The 14,717-nt window shown below is 54.3% G+C and overlaps 2 protein-coding genes across 8 annotated transcripts in view; both read right to left on the reverse strand.

Moving 5' to 3' along the window:
• ZNF385C (zinc finger protein 385C) overlaps positions 1-14,717 on the reverse strand; it is a 63,173-nt gene that overhangs the window by 11,451 nt on the left and 37,005 nt on the right. The window lies entirely within an intron of this gene.
• On the reverse strand, positions 142-13,273 carry C17H17orf113 (chromosome 17 C17orf113 homolog). 2 transcript variants are annotated; one of them, XM_039476317.2, is made up of 3 exons: positions 13,199-13,273; positions 5,654-6,389; positions 142-3,292 (listed from the first exon to the last, which is right to left on the reverse strand). In XM_039476317.2, the coding sequence occupies exons 2-3, from the start codon at positions 6,194-6,196 to the stop codon at positions 1,808-1,810; spliced, it is 2,028 nt and encodes a 675-aa protein (XP_039332251.1). In that variant the 5' UTR covers positions 6,197-6,389; positions 13,199-13,273; the 3' UTR covers positions 142-1,807. The 2 variants fall into 2 exon arrangements, with proteins under 2 accessions (XP_039332251.1, XP_010328916.1); XM_010330614.3 differs by lacking the exon at positions 13,199-13,273 and adding an exon at positions 7,542-13,188.

Below are 14,717 nucleotides of genomic sequence, written 5' to 3' on the forward strand. Positions count from 1 at the left end.
CCTACCTCTGTAGCCAGAACAAGAGGCGATGGGCTTCTTGGTATGGAGCCAGGCAGAAACTTGTGTCTCTCTTCTCAGAGTAGCACCAGCCAGAGCCAGGGCGATTACAGCCCCCTTCTCGGTGCCCTTCCTCCCCATGTCTGAGGAAGGAGAGGCGGGGAGTCCACAATTCAAGGCACCCAGCCCAGAGGGATGACCCTCCCACCCCTACTGTGGCAGCACACTGAACCCCAAGGCAGCCCAGCCAAAAGAGGGACAGAGGGGTCTGAGCAGGCCCCTGACACACACACACACACACACACACACACACACCACCATGGAGTCTGCATGGTGCACTAGGGTTCCACTTTATTGCAAACTAAACTCAAACCCAGGGGTATCAGAAAAAGGACAGCCGTCTCCCTTCTCACTCTCTAACTATCCTTCCTCCCATCAGATCCCCAGGACTTTCAAAGCCGGGGCTGACACGAGGGAATGGGAAACCCATGGCTCTGAAGGGATGTGTCCCCAGCTCTAAAGAGGTATCAACTGCTTTCCCCAGGAGGAAATAAGCCAGCGTCCCCGGGTTGGGCCTCAAGGCCAGTCTCAGAGGCGGCAGGTACAGCACTGTGGTTTTGCACTCTTTGGTCTTAAAGGTCCGAGGCAGGGGCAGAGGAGGGGTAGGAACTTGGAGAGCAACCGGAAGACTTTGAGGAAGAAAAACTTAGGAAAAAAGAAAAAATCCAGCCCATCTGGGGCTTTTTTGGACCCTGTCGTTGCAAAACCAAAAGTAGTCCTTTGAGATGTTTGTGTAGTAACACTATGAAAGATAACATAGATTTATTTCACATTTGTCGGTTTATATGTCTATACACACAGTTACACACAAAAAAGGTCTGAGGCAGCCTATTGGTGAGGAGGGGAGGAAGGGAACTGCTATCCCCCAGAACCATTGTGCCCCTGACCCACCAGTTGTGTGCAGAGAGGACGCTGTGCTGTGTGACATAAACGAGTGCAGTCATCTGCTCCCCAGTCATAGATGAAGAGAAGAGACACTGCCAGGAGTGGGGCTAAGAAACAGCCAAGGACAGGCAAGACGTAATGGCCCACGCCTGTAATCCCAGCGCTTTGGGAGGCAGAGGCAGGTGGATCATGAGGTCAGGAGTTTAAGATCAGCCTGGCCAAAATAGCGAAACCGCGTCTCTACTAAAAACACAAGAAATTAGCTAGGCGTGGTGATGGGTGCCTGTAGTCCCAGCCACTAGGGAGGCTGAGTCAGGAGAATCGTTTGAACCCAGGAGGCAGAGGTTGCAGTGAGCTGAGATGGCACCATTACACTCCAGCCTGGGGGACAGGGCGAGACTCCGTCTCAAAAACAAAAAAAACAAAACAAACAAACAAGAAACGACGAAGGACCCGTGTCCTTTCCCTCAGCCACTCAATTCCCAAGACCCAGTCTTCCTCCCGAAAGCCAAGAACTTCCATTGGTGGGGGGTGGGGAGCGGGTGGGGAGACTTGGGGCAAGTCCAGAAGGGAAAAGGGTGAGCTACTCCTCATCTATCTGGGTAAAGGCCAGGAATTATTTCAGGTGCCCCAGATCCTAGCATCTCTGCCCACCCACCCAGGTCCCTCTTGATTCACCCAGTCCCTTCCTCCACAGCCCACAGGGTGGGGTTAGTGGGACACTCCAGAAGGGTGGATGGGTGGCCTCAGGCCCCTGGGAGGCCACAGACAGTAGATGAGCTTGGGTGCAGCATGGTCACATCTAGGTTGGCCCTTAGAGTGCCCAGGGCCCCAGGAAGGCTGGGCCCAGAGAAGGAGGCCACCTTCAAGTGAGATGTGAAGCCAGGAAGCCTTCTCCCCACCCACTCTCTAAGAACTCCACGGCCAACCCGAAATCAAACTCGCGCAGCGGGGGCCCATCCACTGCGATCTTCACCACATGGCCGCCCCGGCCTTCCCCAGCCCCGCTCTGCCCCCACCACCGCAGCTCCCGGCTGCGGCCGACCTTATCCAGCAGGCCAGCACCCGCGGGCAGTGCCAAGGCCAAGGCTGCTAAGGCAGCGAAGTCAGGGAAGAGCTCGTGCAGCTCCGAGTGCGCACACGCCAGCTGGGTGCACAGGGCCCGCGGGCCAAGCCGCCCAAGGCTGAACACTACGCGCTTGAACAGCGCGAAGTCTCCCAGAGCCCGCTGGCGCACCACTGCAGGCGCAAAGCCGCGCAGCAGCAACCGCAGCGCCCCCTCGCCATGTGCGCCCAGCTCCTCCGGCGCCTGCGGGTAGCGGCGGGGGTCGAAGATCGCCGCAAAGGCGGCCACAGCGTCCAGTGACGGTCCGGGGTAGGAGTCCTGTAGGCCCTTCCGCATGGAGTCCAGGAAGGACCCCCGGAGCTGCTCCAAGCCCCGGACAGCAGCCTCGGAGTAACCCAGCAGCTCCACGCCGCGATAGGTGCAGCGCCCGCTGCTGGTGTCCGGATCGGAGGATGCCAGTTCCTGCAGGAAGCTCTGGAGGCGGGCCCCACCTGCACCGCGCTGAGCTTGGAGGGAGGCCGCAGCTGCCATCACCAAGGGCTGCAGCAAGGCCAAGTCCGGTTCTTCTGCCTGCATGACAAGGGAGAGCTTCTGCACAGAGGGCAGGGCATCCAGCAGCAGGTGCGTGAAGGCCACAAAGGTGAACTGTCGCAGGGCCAGGGCCAGTGATCCCGCCACAGGGGAGGCCAGGGCTGCAGCCTCCAGGGTGGGCACCAGGCCAGGCCAGGCCTCCGCCACTGCTTCCACGACAGGCAGCAGGGAGGCCCAAGGCACTGGCCGAGGCCCTGCTAAGTCAATAGCTGCAAGGTCCAGTGCTGCCCGGAGCTCAGGGACCGAGTGGGAACTAGGGCCACCATGGAGGCGGAATAGGGCATCCAATATGCTCTCATATTGACCCAAGTAGGCAGGGGGCTCAGGATCTGTCCGGCCAGGGAGGCAGTGCAGCTCTGCCATCAGTGGGCAAGTGGCCCGGAGCTGTGGTCCCACACTCCTCAGGCGGCCACTGGGGAGGCTTGAGCTGAGCCAGGCCAGCTTGGATGCAGATACGCCGAAAGCCTGCAGGATGTCCAAGAGCTGGCCAGCAGTGCCCTCACCCTCTTGTAGCTCCACACTGCCCAGGAAGGTGGTGGTGGGCTGGCCATCACAGGGGGACACGGAAGTGGCAAACAGGGCCAGGCTGTGTGACTCCGGCCAGTCCCTGGTCTCGTCCAACACCAGCCCCACATATGGGGATGCCTTCAGGCGCTGGCAGGCCTCTGTGTGCAAGACACTGGCAATGGCCACCTGGGACAGCCAGGAAGAGAAAGGGAAGGAGGGCAGAATTAGGCTTGTCCTGAGAGGCAGAGATAGGCAGTGCGGCCTTGAGGTCAGACAGACTTAGGGACTAATCCTGGCTTTGTCACTTGCTGGCTGTGCTGCCTCTGGCCAGTCACTTCACCACTCCGAGCCTCAGTTTTCTCATCTCTACAACTCCTGGTCTCTCTAAGAGCAATCCTCCCACCCTGGCCTCCCACCACACCCTGTCTAGTCTTCTCAGCTCTTTTTTTTTTTTTTTTTTGAGATGGAGTCTCACATTGTTGCCCAGGCTGCAGTGCAGTGGCACCATCTCGGCTCACTGCAACCCCTGCCTCCCGGGTTCAAGTGATTCTCTGGCCTCAGCCTTCTGAGTAGCTGGGATTACAGGCATGTGCCATTAATCCCAGCTAATTTTTGTATTTTTAGTAGAGACAGGGTTTAACCATGTTGGCCAGGATGGTCTTGATCTCCTGACCTGGCAATCCGCCCACCTCAGCCTCCCAAAGTGCTGGCATCTCCTGACCTGGCAATCCGCCCACCTCGGCCTCCCAAAGTGCTGGCATCTCCTGACCTGGTAATCCGCCCACCTCGGCCTCCCAAAGTGCTGGCACTCAAAGTATGAACCACTTCGCCCAGCCCTTCTCAGCTCTTATACCTGCTGTCAGCTAATACTAGCCCCACATCTTCTCGAAGTATTGTTGTGAATTATCAATGTCAACTTCTGTTGCTGTAAAAGTGCTTTATGAACCATAAAGAGCTCTAGAAAAGCTAGTTTTTTCACTGTTTTTCTATAGCATCACCCTAGTCTGCCTTATCCCTGGGAGGTCTCCCTCCCCTGTCCAGCTCAGGGATTAACTGATAGGCACGCTAACTCCCAATTCCCAGCCAGTTACCCTGGGTCCCAGCTGTGTGCTGTTTCTCTATTTGTCATCTCTGTAGGATGAAATCCAACTCCCCCACCTCCAACTCAGCCCATAGGACTCAAACAGTTAGCACCTAGGACAGAGCTGCAATCTGCATGCCTCCAGGGGCCACATGAGTGATACTGAGCTTGGAGAGGGCCAGGGATAAGCCAAAGGGCATGGGGAACCCCAGCACATCCTGCTCTGACAGCATGGAGACCTTGCTTTTCAATAAAGTCACAAATCTAGATTTTTATAGGTAATCTCCTGAGTTTTTTTTTAAAGCTGAAACAAATTTGAGCTTTTCGCCGGGTGCGGTGGCTCAAGCCTGTAATCCCAGCACTTTGGGAGGCCAAGGCGGGTGGATCACGAGGTCAAGAGATCGAGACCATCCTGGTCAACATGGTGAAACCCCGTCTCTACTAAAAATACAAAAAATTAGCTGGGCATGGTGGCGCGTGCCTGTAATCCCAGCTACTCAGGAGACTGAGGCAGGAGAATTGTCTGAACCCGGGAGGCGGAGGTTGCGGTGAGCCGAGATCGCGCCATTGCACTCCAGCCTGGGTAACAAGAGCGAAACTCCGTCTCAAAAAAAAAAAAAAAAAAAAAAAAAAAAAAAAAAAAAAAATTTGAGCTTTTCAAAAACACAATGAAAACTAATTAAACAGGCTGGGCACAGAAAATAGCCCCAAAACCCCAAAAGAAAACTAGGTCACAAGTCATTTCCATTTCCATTCCAGCACTTTTGGGGGGGCCAAGGCAAGAGGATTGCTTGAGGCTGGGAGTTCGAGACCAGCCTGGGCAATGTAGTTAGACACCCATCTCTATGTAAAAAAAAAAAAAAAAAAAAAAAAGGCTGGGCACAGTATCTCACGCCTATAATCCCAGCACTTTGGGAGGCTGAGGCGGGTGGATCACCTGAGGTCAAGAGTTCAAAACCAGCCTGGCCAATATGGTGAAACCCCATCTCTACTAAAAATACAAAAATTAGCCAGACATGGTAGCACATGCCTGTAATCCTAGCTGAGGGAGACTGAGACAGGAGAATCACTTGAGGCAGGCAGGCAGAGGTTGCAGTCAGCTGAGAGGGTTCCAGTGCACTCCAGCCTGGGCAACAGAGCGAGACTCCTTCTAGGGAAAAAAATTAAATACATAAACAAATTAAATACATCTGTGTAGTCAAGCCTCCAGGCTACCAGTTTGCAACGTCTCTTTCTGTGCCCACTAAGGGCAGGGCCCGGCCTGGCCTTTTTAGTGTTGTAGCCCTGCAGCTGTCGCAGCACCAGCACAGCAGGCCCTCAGAGAAGGTTCTGAAGGGTGAACATATGAATGAAATGCCCTAGCTGCTGCCCAAGGGCCTGGCATCCTAGCATGCTGGGGCTGTTCCCAGGTAGCTCAGTGTCCTCCCTCCCCAAGCCCTTCCCCCATACTTCTGGCTCTCACCCACCTGCATGTCCCTCACCCTCTTGGGACTGTAGTAATCGCCATGCTCTGTGCCCAGCAGTGCCTGGCACAGGTTGAACCTCTGCAGCTCAAGCAGGGCAGAGCAGCGGTCGACAGGCACATCCTCCTTAGCCATGCAGTACACGGTAGTCAGCACAGCCACTTTGGCCGGGTCTACCACCACCTTGACGCCCCTGGAGGTGGGAGTTGTCGCCAGGCTTGGGTAGGCCCCTCTGCCCTCAGACTGGCCCTCAAAAGGGGGCTGGCCCTGGTTGACGGCCAGAGCCTGGCGGTGGGCTCCTGAAGTCACGTGGCGTAGCAGGGCGTGGCGCTGGAAGTTGTCAGTGCCCACGGTGAAGGCGTTTTCGGCTTTGCCATGCTTGTTCCGTACTAGGGCCTGGCGGCACTCGAGGCAGAACATCAGCTTCCGCTCATAGTCAAAGTCCAGCCAAGTAAACTCCTCTTTCCAGTGCTCGTTGAAGTAACGCTTACACTTTTTGTTGGAGTTGGAGGCCTCTCCCGCTGGTTTCTTCCCTGGGGGTACCATTCTTGCTCTCTGAGCAAGGAACCCCCAACACCCACTTGAATGCTCTTGCCCCCCTGCCTTCCCCACACACAGAGGTACCTCCCTTGACAAGGGGAGTTGATGGGGAGGCAGGATGGGGGCAGCCCGCCAGGCTAAGAGGGCCCATCCATCTAACTTAGCCTGGAGAGTTTATTCCTGCTCCGCCGGTGGGAGACTGGAGATGAAAGAGACAAGGGAGAGCCGTTAGGGGTCCATCATGGTGGCGGCGGTTTAGGGTGGAGTGGGAGGTCATGCTCCCCACAGAGTCCTCCCAGCTGAGGGGTGGAGGGACTCAATGGGGAAGGGGCTCTGGGCAGTGGGTGCAGTCATACAGAGGGCGCTGGAATGTTATCCAAAGCAGGGGAGGTGTGGGGATCCAGCCCCCTCCCAGGGTCTCTTTCCACCCAGGACAAGGCACCGATTGCTTTGACTGCTGAAGCATCTCAGAGCTGGAGAGCCTGGCATCACCTAGGCAACTGTATTTTGTAAAGGGAAAACTGAGTCTAGAGACAGATAGTGGTTCTCAGGGCCCATGAGGAATTCATGGTGACCCAGGACTAAAACTCAGAACTCTCAGCTCCTAGCCCAAAAGATGACCGTGCCCACAGTCATCTATTTCATCAGAAGGAAATCAAGCCGGGTGTGGTGGCTCACTCCTGCAATCCCAGCACTTTAGGAGGTGGCTCAATTGAACCCACGGGTTTAAGATGAGCCTGGGCAATTGCAAAACCTCTAAAAAAAAAATTAGCCAGGCATGGTAGTGCATGCCTACAGTCCCAGCTACTGGGGAGGTTGAGGCGGGATTGCTTGAGCCTGGGAGGCAGAGGTTGCAGTGAGATATGAAGGCGTCACTGCACTCCAGCCTGGATGACAGAGCTAGACCCTGTCTCAAAAAAAAAAAAAAAAAAAAAAAAGGATGGCTGGGTGGGGTGGTGGGGTGGCTCACGCCTATAATCCCAGCACTTTGGGAGACCGAGGCGGGCCTATCACCTGAGGTCAGGAGTTCGAGACCAGCCTGACCAACATGGAGAAACCCCATCTCTACTAAAAATACAAAATTAGCTAGTGGTGCATGCCTGTAATCCCAGCTACTCGGGAGGCTGAAGCAAGAGAATCGCCTGAACCCAGGAGGAGGAGGTTGTGGTGAGCCAAGATTGTGCCGCTGCACTCCAGCCTGGGCAATGAGTGAAACTCCATCTTAAAAAAAAAAAGAAAGAAAGAAAGAAAGAAATCAGCACAAAGCTGATTTTTTCCAAGCCACAGGAAGATCTGCTTTCTCTAAATCTCCCTTCCTTATACACACAGGTGCACACATGTTCATACCCACCCAGTGGTTCTGGGACGGGCAGGTCAGACCTGGGGGCCACATGGGACACGGGGCTCCAGACGAAGGCAGTAGTCGGTTGCCTCTACCTCCTTCACTCTGCCAACTCCTGAGGCACGAGGCCAGGATGAGCAGTCGAGGACCAAAAAGGCATGTCCAGCCGGGCGCGGTGGCTCACACCTGTAATCCCAGCACTTTGGGAGGCCGAGGCGGGTGGATCACGAGGTCAAGAGATCGAGACCATCCTGGTCAACATGGTGAAACCCCGTCTCTACTAAAAATACAAAAAATTAGCTGGGCATGGTGGTGCGTGCCTGTAATCCCAGCTACTCAGGAGGCTGAGGCAGGAGAATTGCCTGAGCGCAGGAGGCGGAGGTTGCGGTGAGCCGAGATCGCGCCATTGCACTCCAGCCTGGGTAACAAGAGTGAAACTCCGTCTCAAAAAAAAAAAAAAAAAAAAAAAAGGCATGTCCAGCTATTGGCCCAAACCTGCCAACTCTACCTTTTAAGTGTCTCTTCAACCTGTGCCCTCTCCATGCGTAACCGTAACTGCCATTTCTGGAATGTGAGCTGAGGCCCTGTGCCATGTGCTTTACAATGATCCAGAGGCAGACCCAGATGGCTCTGTGGCTGAGACTTTATCCTTTTGGAAAGGATAAAACTGAGGTCAGTGACTTTAACTGCCTTGCCCAGGTTTCATAAGCAGTCACTAGCCGAGCTGAATTAGAACCCATGTCCTCCTGACCCCAAAGGCTGTCCTGAGACCCTGTTCTGTATCATCTCTCTCCCTCTAGCTGTCCAGCCTTGACCCAGTTCGGGCCCTCTCGGTATCACCTGGATCACTGCAGGCTACCTCTGTCTCTGCATGGCCATTTCCCCCAGACTCATCCCTCACCCAACAGCCAGAGACAGCAAGCTCACACATAGACCTAACCGTGTCACTCCCTGGCTTCCACCTCTGTACTGCTATGCCACTGCCTCAGTCTACACACCTCACCACAAGCCAACAACACCCTCCCCAGCCTCTGAATATTTCTGTTAATAGAGCCTCCCACCACTCCTGTCTGCCCAATCAATCCCAAAGGCTCGCATTCCAATATGCACTGAGCTGTTACTTTGTCGCTATCTTCATCCCCTGAGCCTAGAATTCCCTCTCCCTCCTCCCTCCTTGCTAATTCCCACTCATTCCCTGAGAACAGCTCAGGGATCCTCTCTGCCACACTGATCCCCACAACCTGGGCCGGTAGCCATCCTCTAGCTTCCCACAGCTCCCTGTGCATGAGTCTTTATGACACATACGGCGAATGCAGGGATCCTCTACGTATCTCCGCACTGAGTTCCTAGAAGCCCAAGACCACGTCTGTTCATTTTCTTATCTCAGTCCCTGTGTGGGGCTGGGCACACAGATACCTCTCAGTAAAAGTTGGTTATTTAAAAAAACCGAAAGGGCTGGGCATGGTGGCTCATACCTGTAATCCCAGCACTTTGAGAAGCCGAGGTGGGAGGATTTCTTGAGCCCAGGAGTTCCAGAACACCCTGGGCAACATAGGGACACCCTGTCTTTATAAATAAATTTAAAAAAAAAAAAAAAGAAATTAGCTGGGCATGGTGATGTATGCCTGTAGTGCCAGCTACTCAGGAGGCTGAGGTCGGAAGATGACTTGAGCCCAGGAGTTCAAGGCTATAGTGACCCTGTCTCTAAATAAATAAATAAATACAATTTTAAAATAAAAATATGAGAGGCCAAGGCAGGAGGATTGGTTGAGCTCAGGAGTTCAAGACTAACCTGGTCAACACAGCAAGACCCCATGTCTCCAAAAGATAAATAAAAATGTAAAAACAAAATTAAAATAGAGAACAATGCAAACACATTAAAAAAGAAAAGAATGAGTGGATTCATTTTGGCAACATGAAAGAACTCTTGTTTCTAAGACTGTGAATTAGATGATTTTTTTTTTTTTTTTTTTTTTTTTTTTTTGAGACAGAATCTCACTCTGTCTCCCAGGCTAGAGGGCAGTGGCGCAATCTCAGCTCACTGCAACCTCTGCCTCCCAGGTACAAGTGATTCTCCTGCCTCAGCCTCCCAAGCAACTAGGATTATAGGCACATGCCACCACACCCCGCTAATTTTTTTTTTTTTTTTTTTGTATTTTTAGTAGAGACGGGTTTTTGACATGTTAACCAGGTTGGTCTCAAACTCCTGACCTCAGGTGATCCACCCCCTCGGCCTCCCAAAGTGCTGGGATTATAGGCGTCAGCCACCAGACCCAGCCCAATTAGATGATCTTAAGCTCTGGGACTGCAGTAACTGTCTTGTCCACTTCACATGTATACCAGTGCCCTGTGTGGAACCAGCACATAGTAGGTAAAACAAGGGCAGATGAGGAGAGATCCAGGGCCAGCGGTTTGGTGTAAGGAAAGGCCCTCCATGCTGCCAGATGCAGGAGAAATTCGTTAGCCCTCTTCTTTGGGACTCTTGAGTAGCACTTAGTGATGCTTACCACACCCTCCTTGGAACACTCTTTTCTCTTGGCTTCTAGGATCCCACATCCCTTGGTTTTCCCTCCTCCTTGGCCTCTTAAGGTCATCTCCTCCTCCCCTTTCCAACTTCAAATTGTCTATCATTTCAGAACCATCTCTGCAAACCACCTGGAAATACACAGCCCCAGCCTGGGCAGCACACGGCTCCATCCAGCTGCCTTTCCGGCCTGTCTAAACAGACTCTCGATCTGTCCTTACAAATATGCTCCTCTTGGCCAGATGTGGTGGCTCACACCTATAATCCTAGCATTTTGGGAGGCTGAGGGGGGAGGACTGCTTAGGTCCATGAGTCTGAGACCAGCCTGGGCAACACAGAGAGACCCTGTCTTCTCAAAAAAAAAAAAAAAATTAGCTGGGCATGGTGGCATATGCCCATAGTCCCAGCTACTTAGGAGGCTGAGGCAGGAGGATCACTTGCCTGAGAATTTGAGACTGCAGTGAGCTGTGATCAGAGTGAGACCCTGTCTCTAAAGACAAAAACAAATATGCCCCTCTCCCAGTCCCCTGTCTCAGGAAATGAAATCCACCCTTCTTCCCAGATGCCCTGGCCAGAAACCTGCCCTTTAATCCCTGCTGTCTTCCTCATCCAGAACCTGCTCCATCCACAGGTCCTGTTGATTTTCCCTCCAAAATCCACGTCTCACTTGTCCCTTCTCTCCACACTGCCGCCTGGCAGCCTTGTCCAGGCCACCTTTATCTTTGCCTGGACGAATGCAGTTGCTTCCTGATTGCACGCTGGGTTTCTACTCTTACCCTCTCTTAGCCAGAGGAGGCTTTTAAAAATATACTGCTTTAGTGAGCTGAGATCACACCACTGTACTCTAGCCTGGGACAAAGAGTGAGACTTGGTCTCAAAAAAAAAAAAAAAAAAAAAAAAAAAACTGCTTTAGACCCCTCCACAACCACCCACTCCTCTAAGGCCAGGGCCAGAATTCATTTGAGGTCTGCCAAACACTCAGGGTTACTGACCTCTCTGGTGGCCACTTGTGTCTCCTTTTCTTCCTCGTAACACCGCCCTTCTCTCTGGGTTCCTCCAGAGTGCCAGGTTCCCATCCCCTGGGTCCTTTGCATGTGCTGTCCCTTCTTCCAGAATGTTCCCAGCTGCCCTCCCAATGCTTTACCTAGACTGTTCCATGTCCCCTTTGGGCTTAGCTTAACCATCCTTTCCCAGGAAGCTCCTTCTTTTCTGTCATTGCTCCCTGTTTGTTCTCTCCAGTGCATGCCCCACAGATTACAAATTTCTTTTCTTTTCTTTTCTTTTTTTTTTTTTGAGAGAAAGTTTCACTCTTGTTACCCAGGCTGGAGTGCACTGTCGGCTCACTGCAACCTCTGCCTCCTGGGTTCGAGAGATTCTCCTCAGCCTTCTGAGTAGCTGGGATTCCAGGCATGTACCACCACGCCTAGCTAAATTATATATATATATATATATATATATATATATATATATTTTTTTTTTTTTTTTTTTGAGACGGAGTTTCGCTCTTGTTACCCAGTCTGGAGTGCAATGGCGCGATCTCGGCTCACTGCAACCTCCACCTCCTGGGTTCAGGCAATTCTCCTGCCTCAGGCTCCTGAGTAGCTGGGATTACAGGCACGCGCCACCATGCCCAGCTGATTTTTTGTATTTTTAGTAGAGACGGGGTTTCACCATGTTGACCAGGATGGTCTCGATCTTTTGACCTCGTGATCCACCCGCCTCGGCCTCCCAAAGTGCTGGGATTACAAGCTTGAGCCACCGCGCCCAGCCTAATTTTGTATTTTTAGTAAGAGATCAGTTTTCTTCATGTTGGTCAGGCTGGTCTCAAACTCCCGACCTCAGGTGATCCACTCGCCTCAGCCTCCCAAAGTGCTAGGATTATAGGCGTGAGCCACCGTGCTCGGTCACAAATCTCTGCTTCTCTCTGTGTAATTCTCTTGCTTCATTCTCTCTCCACCCTCCTTCTCATGCACGTTCCCTGAGGGTAGGAAAGGTAACTAACTTCTTCATGTCTGAATCCCAGAGATGGGTACAGTGCCTGACACCCAGCAAGTGCACCACACAATTGGGCAGTGAATAAGAAAGAGCAGGTGCCCAGGCAAAGAGGGCAGCGGAGCGGCCCTTGTTTGCCTGTTGGGTGATTAAAACAACTGCCTTTGGTATCCTTTCCTTCCAAGATCCTGTGATTCTATGACCTTGCCCAGCCCCACTACACACAGGATCTTAGAATGGGGGTAAGGGGGGGTGCAAGAGCAAGGTGATCCCCTTATGGAAGTATGTCAGATCCTTTCCATGTACCTCGAAGCTGCCTATCCTGCCCATTCTGCAGAACAAAGGGGCAGGTAGGTAGAGCCTGGGAAGGTAGGGATTCTAAAATGCAGCTGGCCACTCACTGCAGCTGTTGTAGGTGCAGCTGTTTCAATTACTTAGAATTTAATAAAACATTTAGCATTCAGCTCACACTAGGCACTTTTCACATGCTTAGCAGCCAGTGTGGCTAGTGGCTATTGCATTGGACAGCACATTTACATCATCCCAGAAAGTTCTATTGGACAGAGCTACTCTAAACAGGTCAAATTCCATTGACATTCTCGCCGCCACCTCAACCTCAGGGAACCACGCTGGGTGGAATGAGGTGTAAACAAAACTACATGGGTCCAGTTGTGACCAAGGCTGACCAGGAGGGCACAAAACCAGCTCCCTCACCTCTCTGCACACCCTGACCAGCCGGATGGGAGCCAGAACAACTTGACAAGGGCCCCTCGGCATGTAAGCCTCAAACGGCATTCATGTGGCCCCAGGATGTGGGTCCCGAGCCTCCTCCCCGGGCTCCTGGGGAGCTTAGTGGGGTCCCCTTGCTGTGGGAACCCACTAAGAGGAGTCCAGCTCTCAGCAGAGTAGGGCTGGGCACCCCCTGCTCTGGCAGCCCTGGTGAGAAGGGGCTCCCCTGCACCCTTTCTCACCCATCCACCCGGGGGGTGGGACGGGGAGGGCAGGGGAACTTCCTCCGGGGGGCGCATGGTGACAGAGCCCTCGGTGGGTCCCGCGGAGGCACCGAGCCTCCCCGCCCGCCCGTCCCGCCCGCTCCGGGAGGGGGCGCCCAGCCTGGCCCGGCGCCCCCGCCCCGTCCGCTCGCACTCACGGAGACACAGGAGCCACCATCTTGGGCGGTGGACGCTCTGGCCGCGGTCTCCTTGGGCTCCACGGAGCGACAGCAGCCACTAGCGGCAACGCGGGCGAAGAGGCGCCAGCAGCCGGCGCCGGCCGGGGTCGCGGGCAGGGCGGGCGGCGGGCGGGCGGCGGGCGGGCGGCGCCCAGGGGGCTCACCTGGCCGCGCCCACCTGCCGCGCCTCCAGCCCCGCGCGCTCAGCCCAGCCCGGCCCTCGGCCCCCGCCGCACGCGCCGCCGCAGGAACCACTGAGGCTAGACCGCAGATGGCGCAGGGCCGGGGTTCACTCGGTCCACGCGTGTATCCGGGGTTCCTCGAGGGCCTCACAGCCGTCAGAGACCGACAGGTAGAGCGCGGTGGAGGGTGCAAAAGGCTCCGAGAGTTTGGCAGCAAGTGCTTTGCGATCACGGAGGAGCGGGCGGTCAGGTGAAGGTCTGCAGGGCGGGTTATTGAGGGGTCGCAGCATTATGGGGAAGTGGACTTTTACTAGGGGACGCGCACTCCTGGCAATGGGATGGCAGAGCAAGGATCCATTTGGAAGTTAACAGGGCGCTGCAGGTTCATGAAGAATTGGTGGGGAGGGGGGCAGTGCCTGCTGCTGGATGGCTCTAGGGGAATGCTGGGAATTTTGACCTTCCCACCTGGTGGGTAGTTGGAGCTGGGAAGCTCAACCCCACTGCAAATAACTAAAAAGTTATTTGCAGTGGGGTTGACAGAGTGGGGAAGAGGGAGGGAGGTGGAAGTGACCTCTCTCGAGAACTCTCTGAGATACAGCCAACCCTCACCCTGTCTGTGTTACCCTGAGAGGTGAACTGAGGAGGTTCCCAGCAGGAGGAATGTGCGACTGTGGCACCACAACTCTCCCAGAACCAGGGACGGGGTCCAGAGGCCGGGGATGGAGCTCCAGTTATATTTAACTCTGAGGCCTTGGACTGGACCCTTAGCTATGAGCCTGCTTCCTCAGCTGTAAAGTGGGACTGACAACCCAGGGAGGAGGCTAGGGCAGGACAGAAATGGGTCTGAAGACCCAAGGCGGTGCTGGTGTGGAGGCCATTCAGAGAGGGAGCAGGTCTGCCGCTGTGGATCAAGGGAATCTGGAGGCACTTGATGACCCGTCTCCCCTTCCAGACAGCATACAGTCACCCAGAAATGCCTTCCAGTCCCCTCACAATTGGGTACACTGCTCTCCAGCAAAAGGCCTAGGGTACAGGTTGATTTGCGGTCCTGGCCCCACCAGTGGCTGCTGGGAACTCCCCCGCCCCAGCATCCTCCATGCAGCACAGCTCTGTGCCACCCACCGTCTGCCTCTGACATTCACTGTGAACCCCAGCCCCAGGGCTGCGGGATGGTGCGCGAGTCACATGCACACACACGTGTGGCCGCCTGACTCCTGGCTACACTCCAATGAAGGGAGATGCCGCAGCCCCCACAGCTGCTCCCGAGTGGCACCACACAGCCCTGATGTCTAGAATTCTGCACCCCGAAAGGGTCA

This window comes from Saimiri boliviensis, chromosome 17 (genome assembly GCF_048565385.1).
Source record: "Saimiri boliviensis isolate mSaiBol1 chromosome 17, mSaiBol1.pri, whole genome shotgun sequence".
Taxonomy (NCBI): domain Eukaryota; kingdom Metazoa; phylum Chordata; class Mammalia; order Primates; family Cebidae; genus Saimiri; species Saimiri boliviensis.

Bases quoted from the DNA above. Each gene is read 5' to 3' on its own strand.
- C17H17orf113 (XM_039476317.2), bottom strand. From the start codon at position 6,196: ATGGTACCCCCAGGGAAGAAACCAGCGGGAGAGGCCTCCAACTCCAAC. The intron at 3,293-5,653 runs GTGGGTGAGAGC...TGGCTGTCCCAG, and splicing joins AGAGGGTGAGGGACATGCAG to GTGGCCATTGCCAGTGTCTT.